The sequence below is a fragment of the Xenopus laevis genome, chromosome 7L (genome assembly GCF_017654675.1).
Source record: "Xenopus laevis strain J_2021 chromosome 7L, Xenopus_laevis_v10.1, whole genome shotgun sequence".
Classification (NCBI taxonomy): Eukaryota; Metazoa; Chordata; class Amphibia; order Anura; family Pipidae; genus Xenopus; species Xenopus laevis.
The window spans coordinates 133,459,207-133,471,926 of record NC_054383.1 but is presented as its reverse complement, the minus strand read 5'-3'; the positions used below and the strand labels follow the sequence as shown (position 1 = coordinate 133,471,926).

Sequence of the window (12,720 nt, the reverse complement as noted above, 5' to 3'; positions counted from 1 at the left end):
CGCAACACTTCGCCAGGACAACGCTAATTCACTAAAATCCGAAGTGGCGTCCAGGGCGCCGAACTCAGGTGAAGTTGCGGTATCGTTACTGCGCCAATCGAAGCAAAGTTGCGACAGCGTTGGCTAATTTGCCTACGGCGGTAAGTTATAGATTCCATTGCTCTTCGCCTGGTCTGAGCTGGTGAAGCCAAGTCTGGCGGAACAGGTAACGTTGAGTAAAAGGCACATCTTAGTGAATTTGCGAAGTATCATTCTTGCGCCAAACCAAAACTTCGTCTGTCATAAGAGTGCGAAGTCTATCTCCTTCTCTAGCGAAGACCCGAAATGACGTCACGCTGGCGAATTTTCGCTAGCGTTGGTCACTTCGCCCTTTAGTAAATTTGCCTACAAATGTGTGGATCTACATATTTATGACCGTCTAGTCAGCAGTTTTAGATATTTCCCCAGAACCCCCACCAACCCCCACAATCTGATTAGTGTTTGAATTTATAACAAAGCTGTTACCCTCACTGATTAATAAAGGATAAATAAACCTTTAAAATAAGCGAATGTAAAACTGATGAGGGGGCTATTCTAAGCACTTTTGCAATGTATATTCATTATTTATTTATTTTTAATTCCAAGATATTAAGGGATACATGTACTGTTACTATGAATGAATTTTGTTACAACAGCGCCACCTGCTGGTCATTTCCCACCAGTCTGACCAGCAAGTAGTCAAGGAAGTTGTCAGGAGAAAGAAAGAGACTGATGTTCTTCTGCTTAGGAAAGATGTGAGAAAGGTTTCTAATTTTATTCCTAAGCAGAAGAACATCAGCCTCTTTCTTTCTCCTGACAACTTCCTTGACTACTTGCTGGTCAGACTGGTGGGAAAATGACCAGCAGGTGGCGCTGTTGTAACACAATTCATTCATATTAACAGTACATGTACATCTCGGAATAAAAGCTAAATAAATAATGAATGTACATTGCAAAAGTGCTTAGAATAACACAATAGTCAATTTTACATTCATGTATTTTAAAAGTTTACTTCTCCTTTAACCAGGAGTAACCAGATTTACATATGGGGTGGAGTCAGGGTGTGGTTGGGTGTTACTAGGGATTAGTGATAGGCAAATTTATTCGCCAGGCGCGAATTCGCTGCAAATTCCTGCAAAATTTATTTGCGAAAAATAAATTTGGGAAATGGATGCGAAAATTCGCCAGCGTCAAAAACGGTTGCCGGCGTCAAATTTTTCGCCGTTTTGTGAATTTCGCTGGAAATTTGCTAATTTTTCGGTGAAGCGAAATGACCCAAATTCGCCCATCACTACTAGGGATGGGTGTGGTTTTAAAGGGGTGGTTTACCTTTAAGTTAACATTTAGAGGCACATTTAGGGTAGAATTTCAAATTCATAGGAGTTTTTTTTTTAAAACTCCCATGAACTCAAAATTCGACAAGACAAAATTTATTTAAGAAATTTTAATTTTTCAAACTCGGGTAAACAGAATCGCCCCAAAAAACTTGAATCTAATTTAAATCAAATTCGATTTGAATTTAAAAAAATTTTTGAATGTCGGAAAGACTGCAAACAACTCAAAATTGATCCCTGGATGACTTAAACAGCAATTCGGCAGGTTTTAGGTGGCGAATAGTTGAATTTGAGTAGTTAAAGGGCCAGAGTATGATAAATCTCAAAAATCTAATTCCAATTTTTGTTTAAAAACTCAAATCGAATTTGAATAACTCCCTAGTCCAATTAGACAGTTTTGACCATAAAAAAAACTGGAACCTTGATAAATCTGCCCCTATGTTATAGAATGGTCAATTCTAAGCAAGTTTTTAATTGGCCTTCATTATTTATTTCTTATAGTTTTTTGAATTCTTCTTCTGAATCTTTCCAGCTTTCTGACCCCGTCTAAAAAACAAATGCTCTGTAAGGCTACAAATGTATTGTTATTGCTACTTTTTATCACTCCTCTTTCTATTCAGGCCTCTCCTATTCATATTCCAATCTCTTATTCATTCAATGCCTGGTTGCTAGGGGAATTTGAACCCTAGCAACCATTTGGCTGAAATTACAAACTGGAGAGCTGTTGAATAAAAAGCTAAATAACTCAAAAACCACAAATAATAAAAAATGAAAACCAATTGCAAATTGTCTCAGAATATTGCCAATAAATCAGCCGTATATAAACATATTCTTTTTGATATAACCAAACCAAATGAATCTGCTCACTAGCACTTGCAGGAACCTATATTTATTTATTTCTTATCCATGTTTTTTTGGTGGGTCGTAGGGTTTTTTCTGAGTTCTCTCCTTGCAGCTGTTTTCCAGCAGGTAAACTCCTCACCTGAGCATTCCTATTTATAGGCCACCTGTTGTATGAGTCATACTGAGCCCCGACCAATGGAATCGCTACCCAGCTGCCATTCAAGTTGTACTGGGCAACAAACTCCAAAAAAAGTGTCACTATTGTGCTTAAAAATATTTTATTTCAACTTCTGCTACTTTTTCAATACTATTTTAAGGTGGTAGCGCATTTTACACATTAGGGTACAGAAAAAGAAAAATGGGACACAAGGAAAGGCACAATTAGAGATTTCATATCCAGTCTGATACATAGTGACTAGGACTGTTGCTACGACTTTATTTCACATGGGGTCCTGGGCTGTTGATTGTTTTCAGGCTTCATTCTTCTCCCCAACATTGCTGTAGGAACCTAATCCAATCAGTAGGCAACAGGTCACTGTGACATCAGACAATTTTATAGTGAGATCATGAGTTGTCTGCCCCTGCCTTAATACCACCCCATAGCAACCAATCAGGTGCTTCCAAACAGTAAATGGCATTGCCAGACTTTTGACCAACTATGGTTGGTGGATAATGTACTACTATAAGGTATAATTGATGCCTTTCCTGGTGTCCTGCAATTAGAGATTTAGCAAAAGAAATGAATCAATAAGGATTATTTTTGGCAGGGAGGTTAGACGCCCCATAGAAAAAGCTCCTCCAAACTCCATACGGCTACGGGAGTCACTGGGTTGCCTGGGTGCAGGTGGTAGAGACCTCTTCATAGCTGTACTCACTGAACTTATCAGGCTGGCACATGGATTCAGTGGCACAACCTCCAATCCTGAAAGCAAATTCTGTAAAGAGACAAATATGAAGCTCAGTCAGTTATTTAAAACAAAGATGCACAAATACTATATGATCTGCCTAATAATAAATACATAGACATAACCGATTCCTCAGAATGAGTGGAAAGCAAGACTCTGACTCACAGGAACCATTTTCCCACCCCTTAGGCTGACAGTGTCATTTAACTCCTCCCAAACCTTGTTCCAAAGTGAACTGGAGGATTCTGGGAAATTCCTCTGCTCTCCAGACATAGTAGACCAATAGGACTGGTGTATTCAGTCAATTAAGCCAATGAGGTATGAGGGGAAGGATATTGACATTACCAGTATCGATCCCATTATGCTGAAATAAATGGATGAAACACTTGTCTTCACCCCCGCTACACCCGATACGCTTCGCCGGGTCACATTCCTCCGAGTTTGGAGGGAAACAGCTGGTGCAACGGAATCCATTCGGCTTATAGTCTCTCACGACTGTAACAGAAGCAGAAAGAAAGTTGGCAGATTGGACTGACAGTTGGGGAACATAATGTAAATCTGAGGCTGAAAAACGGACATCTTTGCATCTGGGGTGTTACAAGGTTTCACCATGGTGGGGATAGCCATGGTATATTCAGACATGGGGGGGGCATTCCAGAGCATGACGGGGGAATTCCAGGATATTGCCAAAATCCACCTCCAGTCAACTCCAGGGGATTGACAAGTCTTCTACAGGCTCTAGATTAGAGCTGCTCCCCTAAAGCTGTGTCTTAAGCACGTCCCCCGGATGCCTATATATATTTATGTAAATACCTACTTGATTTGGAGGCAGTAACATTTTTTTAGATTTTAGCAGGGAATGTTCTGCTATCAGTGACAAAAATTCGACCCTAACCTGCCCACTCCCACCTCAAACCTGCCCGGCACTGCCATTTATAGTCCTGCACCAAACCCGCCCATCTCTGACATCACAAAAAAGGAACAGGCAGCCGCGCACCTATAAATGGAGGCTGCTGGCGTCACAAGTCGGCAGAGTAAGGTTGCAGGAGGAGAGAGAGGAAGAAGGTTTAACCGAGGGTCGAGCAGGTTCAGGCCGACTCCTCCACAAAATCTTAGGGTCGCGGGTCGAAACTCTTCTCCTGCTCTCCCCGGCTGCACCCTAGTACTGTCGGCTTCCGGCGCCAGAATATAGACTTCCGCCTGCCCCCGCCCCTTTTGTGACTTCACTGCAGGGCAGGTTGAGCGCGGGTCTATAAAAAAAGGGCGGCATCGGGCCGGGTGCGGTTCGGGAGGGGATGGGTTAGGGTCGAGTGTGGGTAGAGAAATTCTCGACCTGCACATCCCTATCCTCAGTAACAGAACTAGGTGGGGGCGGGCCCTGGTGCCAGCCGGCCCCCTCGGACTCCAGCTGGCTGCAGCTTGCGCAATCTGCCGGGGGGGGGCCTGTGGGGGTGCAGGCCCTGGCCCAGTTGCACCCCCTGCTCCCCCGGTAGTTACGCCCCTGACTATCCTGCGACCTGTATACTGCATGTGGAAGTCGTGCCCAAACCAACTGACTCATGGGTAAACTACGAGTGTCGGACCCGCCTGCACATCACTACAGTGTTCAGTACTAACGCCACCAAGTGGCAGAACTGCGATTAATACAATAGATAAAAGTGGATATATGTATATAATAAAATCATATTGTACAGAAATATTTTGTCTGCCAATGGGAAGTTGTTTATAAGGGTGAGGCCAAACAGAGACTTACATTTGGGTACCTCTGGGGTGCAGTCGTCAGTGTCGCAGCAGCTGTTAATCATGTGTCTCCGGACATACCCATAGGTGGCGCTGCCAGTCTCACCGCATTGTGCTTTAGCCGCACAAAATCTCTTAATCTGCATAATGCTTCCAACTAGGAACAACACATACATTATTATATCGGTTTGTCCAGCCATTAAGTGAATAGAAGAGCTACAGCTTTATACAATTATTCTGTATTGGTCAATTCATTATCACGTCCCTAAGTTATTTATTGGGGGGGTTATTGTTCTACAAGATTTGGGCAACTCAGTCTACAGTTTCATACCTGTATCAGGACAAATGACTCATTGATGACTTCTAATATTCTTATAATTACAGTTAGGAGTACATTAAGCTACATATTAAATATATATATACTGTAGATATTCATACAAAGTTAAAGCCAAATTATCCCTTATAATACATGAGTGATACTCAGAGTTCCCTGTATAACTCAGCCTGCAGCCTTGTGCCTTTATATGGTCACAGAACAACCCCTCAGTGACTTCTAATATCCTTATCATTTACAGTAGGGGGTACATTATCCCTTATAATACATGAGTGATACTCAGAGTTCCCTGTATAACTCAGCCTGCAGCCTTGTGCCTTTATATGGTCACAGAACAACCCCTCAGTGACTTCTAATATCCTTATCATTTACAGTAGGGGGTACATTATCCCTTATAATACATGAGTGATACTCAGAGTTCCCTGTATAACTCAGCCTGCAGCCTTGTGCCTTTATATGGTCACAGAACAACCCCTCAGTGACTTCTAATATCCTTATCATTTACAGTAGGGGGTACATTATCCCTTATAATACATGAGTGATACTCAGAGTTCCCTGTATAACTCAGCCTGCAGCCTTGTGTCTTTATATGGTCACAGAACAACCCCTCAGTGACTTCTAATATCCTTATCATTTACAGTAGGGGGTACATTATCCCTTATAATACATGAGTGATACTCAGAGTTCCCTGTATAACTCAGCCTGCAGCCTTGTGCCTTTATATGGTCACAGAACAACCTCTCAGTGACTTCTAATATCCTTATCATTTACAGTAGGGGGTACATTATCCCTTATAATACATGAGTGATACTCAGAGTTCCCTGTATAACTCAGCCTGCAGCCTTGTGCCTTTATATGGTCACAGAACAACCTCTCAGTGACTTCTAATATCCTTATCATTTACAGTAGGGGTACATTATCCCTTATAATACATGAGTGATACTCAGAGTTCCCTGTATAACTCAGCCTGTAGCCTTGTGCCTTTATATGGTCACAGAACAACCCTCAGTGACTTCTAATATCCTTATCATTTACAGTAGGGGGTACATTATCCCTTATAATACATGAGTGATACTCAGAGTTCCCTGTATAACTCAGCCTGCAGCCTTGTGCCTTTATATGGTCACAGAACAACCCCTCAGTGACTTCTAATATCCTTATCATTTACAGTAGGGGGTACATTATCCCTTATAATACATGAGTGATACTCAGAGTTCCCTGTATAACTCAGCCTGCAGCCTGTGTCTTTATATGGTCACAGAACAACCCCTCAGTGACTTCTAATATCCTTATCATTTACAGTAGGGGGTACATTATCCCTTATAATACATGAGTGATACTCAGAGTTCCCTGTATAACTCAGCCTGCAGCCTTGTGCCTTTATATGGTCACAGAACAACCCCTCAGTGACTTCTAATATCCTTATCATTTACAATAGGGGGTACATTATCCCTTATAATACATGAGTGATACTCAGAGTTCCCTGTATAACTCAGCCTGCAGCCTTGTGCTTTATATGGTCACAGAACAACCCCTCAGTGACTTCTAATATCCTTATCATTTACAGTAGGGGGTGCATTATCCTTATAATACATGAGTGATACTCAGAGTTCCCTGTATAACTCAGCCTGCAGCCTTGTGCCTTTATATGGTCACAGAACCACCCCTCAGTGACTTCTAATATCCTTATCATTTACAGTAGGGGGTACATTATCCCTTATAATACATGAGTGATACTCAGAGTTCCCTGTATAACTCAGCCTGCAGCCTTGTGCCTTTATATGGTCACAGAACAACCACTCAGAGACTTCTATTTTCCTTATACTTTGCAGTGGGAAATTATAAGCATAATAATAATAATAATCACCATTAATCTATATATCTAGCCCAGAATGTAGAGAAGTTGAACTATAGAAAATACCTGGACTGGATTCTTGGATGAATGAAGAAGCACAAAGACCGGATGCACATGGGACACTAGGACCTGAGCAAGAGGCTGAATTGTAAGCAGAACATTCTATACAGGACAGAGAATAACCTGTAAAAGAACAAAGTACAATAGTTACTGATATTGAGCAGATACATTTATTTAGTTAAGAATCTGGAAATAAAGCAAATTTCACTGGAATGATCTTGTAGCTGTAGAACGTTAGATGTTCTGGTGGGTTTGGCTACAGATCGGAGCTGCAGAGCTGAATCCTATGAGATGTTCAGAGCATGCGCTGGTGCCGGCAGGGTGAAGTCACAATAAAACATTAGAAAGAGACTCTCTGGCCTTTTGAGCTGACAGTCTAAATTGGGCAAGTGCAGGAACAACTATGATGAGGTGGGTGTTGTTCATGGGAGAATTCAGGACTTGTTGTTGTGTTAGAAGCTTCTCCCATAGAGCTTAAAGCAGGGTCAGAGAATAGGGGTTATAATATAATAATATGAGGAGGGCACTTACCTGTGGATACAAGAGCTGAGAGCAGGCACAGGAATCCCACAGCAGATCTCATTGTGAGTTGTAGTTGCACAGGAGCCGCAGAGACTGATATTGAAGTTGTATCTGACAGGGCGACACTTTCCTATTTATTGCTAGTGGGATGGGGGCGTGACCATGAGAAATCAATTATATCTAAGTTTGGCCTTTACCTCACCTACACTGATAATAAATATAAATAAATCAATATCCCACGCATTCTGGTGCCAATAATTATTAACTGCGGTTTTCTCCAACTTTATGTCTCTGGCTGTTGCAGTATATGCAAAATATGTTAAATAGTTATGAATTTAGACATATGGCGTGCAATGTCCATTAAATTTTCAGCAATGGGTGGTACAGTATAAAAACACAAAACATTCTTTCCCTGGATGTATTTATTGCTACATTCTGATGGAAGCTGCCATGGTAGTTGTTCCCCAAACAGTTGTATAAATAGCTAAAAGGCTTTCATAAGGTCAAGTGGAACGCCTTCTAACTCACTGGTATAGTAGGACCCTTCATAGAGACTAACCTTCATGAGGAAAGATAACAGTTCCATGGGTGCCAGTTGCCTACAACTCTCAGGCAAGAATAATGGGGAGGTGAAGAAGAGCCAAGAAATCAGTGATGCAAGTGGCCAGACAAGAAGCAAATACCATATCAAAGATGTGGAAAGGCAGCAATCATCTGTCTCCAACCAAAGGGTCAGCTCCGGCAGCAACAATCCATCTCCACCCAAAGTGTCAGGGCAGGCAGCAATCATCTGTCTCCAACAAAAGGGTCAGGGCAGGCAGCAATAATCTGTTTCCACCTAAAAGGTCAGGGCAGGCAGCAATCATCTGTTTTCGCCTAAAGGGTCAGGGCAGGCAACAATCGTCTGTCTCCACCCCAAGGGTCAGGGCAGGCAGCAATAATCTGTTTCCACCTAAAAGGTCAGGGCAGGCAGCAATCATCTGTTTCCACCTCAACGGTCAGGGCAGGCAGCAATCATCTGTTTCCACCTAAAAGGTCAGGGCAGGCAGCAATCTTCTGTTTCAACCCCAAGGGTCAGAGCAGGCAGCAATCATCTGTTTTCGCCTAAAGGGTCAGGGCAGGCAGCAATCATCTGTCTCCACCCAAATGTCAGGGCAGGCAGCAATCATCTGTTTCCACCGAATGAAGAAGGGTAGGGAGCTAATCTATTAGGGCAGACAGCAATCATCTGTTTCCGCCTAAAGGGTCAGGGCAGGCTGCAATCTTATGTCTCCACTTAAAGGGTCAGGGCAGGCAACAAACATCTGTCTCCACTCAAATGGTCAGGACAGGCAGCAATCATCTATCTCCACCCAATGGGTCAGGGCAGACAACAAACATCTGTTTATACACCAAGGTTAAGAGCTGGCAGCAATTATCTCTCTCCACCGAAACAATTGCGATTAATTGCAAAACAGCAATTAATCATCTTCATTAGGGCCAAATGGTCATGGAGACAGGAATAAGACAATGGTAAAGGGCAAACACTTTAGCAGGTTTTAGAGGAAATCAAATTCAAGTGTAGGGAAAGCCACATATTGGAGGCAGTTCTGTATAGAAGAATCAGTATCATAATTATACAGACGTGTGCTGACCATCTCCACTCCCGTGCCCCATGCTGTGGTGCCCCTCACTCACTGCCTTCGGCAAATTTTGTTTCTGAAAGAATAAAAATAATTATTTGCATTTAAAGGTGAAATCCATATTCATACAGTAGCCCATGTCCCAGCAATGAAAGCTTTGTGAAGCTATTGAAGAGGTCGTCAGTAGGAACTGGTGGTTCACTCTTTTAAAATTCCCTCACTGAAGGCTTTCTGCGACTGATAAAATGCAGGGCTAGAGGTTATTGGGGAATGTAATATGTTTCATTAGCGCAAAAAACATTCACGAAGACCATTGTAATGGTTAGAGACCATCTTTGCGTCCTTTTTGACTGATTACAGAGCTCAACGACTTCCTCGTAAAATTTGACACCAAATGTCTTTAGCAAACGTTCGTGGTGTATGTAATAATATTTGGCAATCGCAAAGCGTATTTTGCAACAAAATATTTAATGAAACTCCAGAGCAGGTGTTAACATTAGTCTTTACTAAATATTTGCCGGCGAATGATTTTACATTGTGAGCAGTGCAGCGGAGGTGAAACTGCAGCCCTGGGCCCTCCAGTCCGACCCTGGGCAAAGATTGGGGCCTGGACTTGGATAGATAGGGCTTCAGTAAAGGGTTTTAGCCGGACCGGAGTGATAGGGACTTTGACCCTCAGAAATAAAATCAATGTGCCCCTGTTTGTATCAATACCCATTACTTGTACATTAGGATAAAATACCTTTTGTTTGACACAGTGAGATCCAATGAGAAGCCTTCATCTCCCGGCACGATCAGTGATTAATCAGTATTTCTGATAAATGTATTTGGTTGGGCCATAAAGGTAAATATACATGTGGGGCTCCTAGATGTGTCACCTGTCAGTACATCAACACGGGGAACACCTTCTCCTCCATGGAACATTTACACAATAAATCAATATATCGACTAAATGATCTTGTTAATCTCCTCTATTCCTTATAGTCAACAAGACATGGGGCGATTTACAGGTTACTAAAGGAGAGGATTCCGGAACATTTTCTAGAATATTATGTCCAATATTGAAACTTTTGAAGCCAAATACCATGGAGCAAATCCACTAAAGGGTGACTTTTCGCCAGCGACTGCTTTGTCACACTTCGCACTACTTCGCCATTAATTCACTAAAATGCAAAGTTGGGAAAAAAAATGTTAAGCAATTTTGAACAGATCCACACACACACAATTATTTGCAGTCGGGGAGCTCATCCCTTTTATTTTGCTTCCAACAGTATCACTGCTGAAGGAGGGTTTTCCCCTTGTTGCTAAGGGACCCGGTTGGGTCAACATAGGCCCAGCACCCCAAATGCAGTGGAAGTGAATTACAGGTGTGCGGTTGATCTATTACATTAAGCAAATTGTCCTCTACACTTGTTAGTGAATTGAGATTTCTGGCAACTTATCGTCGGCCACTTTACCCTTTAGTGAATCTGCCCCTTAGAATAATGTTCCTCAACTCATGCAGAATTCCTTGTCTGTTATTTCCGTTACCCTGCTCGGTGTATACAGTATATAATATTTTTTTTATAATATTCCCTCTCCAGGGTTTCCCTATACCCCCTATTAGATGAGTTTCTTATATAATACTACTAAGTCCTGTGATTGGTGGTTTTCACTCTTGTCTCCTCTATAAGGGAATGGGTGCGACTGTTGCTGCACAATGGACTTTTAATGGGTGCCATTTATAATATTAATTAATGGGTGCCCCTGCCGAAATATTACCCTTATGCACCATTATATGGGTAACCTGCTAGTGTCTATCGATGGACTCTTTTACCTACATAATGTGCCTTTAGCAGATCTTAGGGGCTCCTTTATCTAAAGTTGATGGTGTATGAGGGGCATCTCTCTGCTCCAGTCACCTCCTTATTTCTTCTGAGAAAGGAAGGGTCCAGTGCTGCAATGATGTGGTTGAATCTCTAACCAGAAGCTGATGCACTTGGGTGATGGATGAGTTGGGTGAGTGAGAGGGACAGCAGTTCTAATCATTATTAATGGCAACATAAAATAAAAAGGAGCCTGTTTCCAGCATAGTAATACCAAACAGTTATAGCTGCTCCTCGTTTCTTCCTACCCTAGGATTTATACCCCTCTGTAACTGTGAACTTCAGTTAGTTTTCTAACTCCCTTCATCCCAAATCACAAAGGTTTACCCCCAAATACTGGTGGACAAGGAAGTAGTGATCACGACAGAGCATAGAAGTGGTCATGCTGCATTATGGTCAATATACTAAAATACCCCAGCACTTTATCTTGAAGTTTAGATACAGGTACTTCCACCAGCTTGTCTTCTTCTCTCTATTTAGATCAACTCAGAGACATATGAGACATGGAGGTCTCTACTAGAGAGGACAGGAACAAGGGAATAAATGAAATATTCAGGAGAAAGATAAACCCTTCAAAGAGGGAGAAAGGGAGACCTCCCAATCAAGAACATTAGGAGATGAACAAGCAGAAACCACCCAATGGTCACACTCGGATTGTCCCTAGAGTGCCAAGTATTGCTCCATTGGGGGGGGAAACTCTTTCAGACCTAGAAGACTTCCATTTGCAAGAAGTAGTGAAGCAATTCACTGAAGGATAGTGGTCATCTTATTAATCCGTATATAAATTTGGATTTGTTACAAAAGTAGCCCCAAAGCATAGGCCCTACGTGTTTCGACCATTAAGGTCTTCATCAGGGGGAAAAAAAAGAAAAAAATAAATAAACAAAAAAAGGCCTTGAGGGTGCAATCTTTGTTTTTAATGGGATATTGCTGAAACCTTGATGACTCTCCTGGGGAGTCCCGTAAGTATTGCACCTCAAATTCATACTTTGGGTGTGCGCCTTCTAATTTTCTTTGTTTGATCTGAAAAAAATCAAATCAGGGGGTCCCCTGTATAACCAACTACCACTCATAAAATATCTTATCACAGATTATTAAGTAAAATGTAGCAATATTGAGGTCTATTGACCCTGATTTGTGTTTGGCTTGTGACCCAGAAGACCAGAAAATGAAGCAACAGTCCCAGCTTGATCAGTGGAAGCATTGTCAATAAACCTTCTTGGTCGGGCCATAAAGACAAGAATAAATACAGAATTTCCAGATGAATTACCTGTCTGTATCTCAACTCAGGGAACTCCCTTGTCCTTCAACACTGCGAGGAAAGTTTAATCAATATATTGACTGTAAGTCTCACTATATAATCTATGGAATAAAACTTTTGATATGTAACAAGTGAGACAAGTAGTGTTAAGGTGATCTCTGTATTGGCAAACATAGATGATAATCACAGCGAGAGTTCAGAACCTCACCTTTTATATAAATAGAAGGGACTAAACATCTGCCTCATTACAACATATGGTGCCATCTTCATATTCTCTGAACTTAGAGCGATGGTTGTGGGTGTTCTTCTACTTTCTGAAATACATCTTGTGTATAAGGAATGGGACCTGTTATCCAGAACA

The 12,720-nt window shown here is 41.8% G+C and overlaps 1 protein-coding gene across 1 annotated transcript; it reads right to left on the bottom strand.

The window, feature by feature from the left end:
- Positions 1-2,464: 2,464 nt before the first annotated feature.
- LOC108696904 (urokinase plasminogen activator surface receptor) lies at positions 2,465-8,207 on the bottom strand. The gene is made up of 5 exons (XM_018226613.2): positions 7,621-8,207; positions 7,096-7,212; positions 4,854-4,997; positions 3,446-3,595; positions 2,465-3,130 (listed from the first exon to the last, which is right to left on the bottom strand). Exons 1-5 carry the CDS (start codon positions 7,670-7,672, stop codon positions 3,018-3,020), a joined length of 576 nt encoding a protein of 191 aa, XP_018082102.1. The 5' UTR covers positions 7,673-8,207; the 3' UTR covers positions 2,465-3,017.
- Positions 8,208-12,720: the final 4,513 nt, after the last annotated feature.

Excerpts from the sequence above, each read along its gene's own strand:
- LOC108696904 (XM_018226613.2), bottom strand. The coding sequence starts at position 7,672 with ATGAGATCTGCTGTGGGATTCCTGTGCCTGCTCTCAGCTCTTGTATCC. Across the intron at positions 7,213-7,620 it reads CTCAGCTCTTGTATCCACAG|GTTATTCTCTGTCCTGTATA; the intron begins GTAAGTGCCCTC and ends GTTCTTTTACAG. Across the intron at positions 3,131-3,445 it reads GCATAATGGGATCGATACTG|AATTTGCTTTCAGGATTGGA; the intron begins GTAATGTCAATA and ends GTCTCTTTACAG.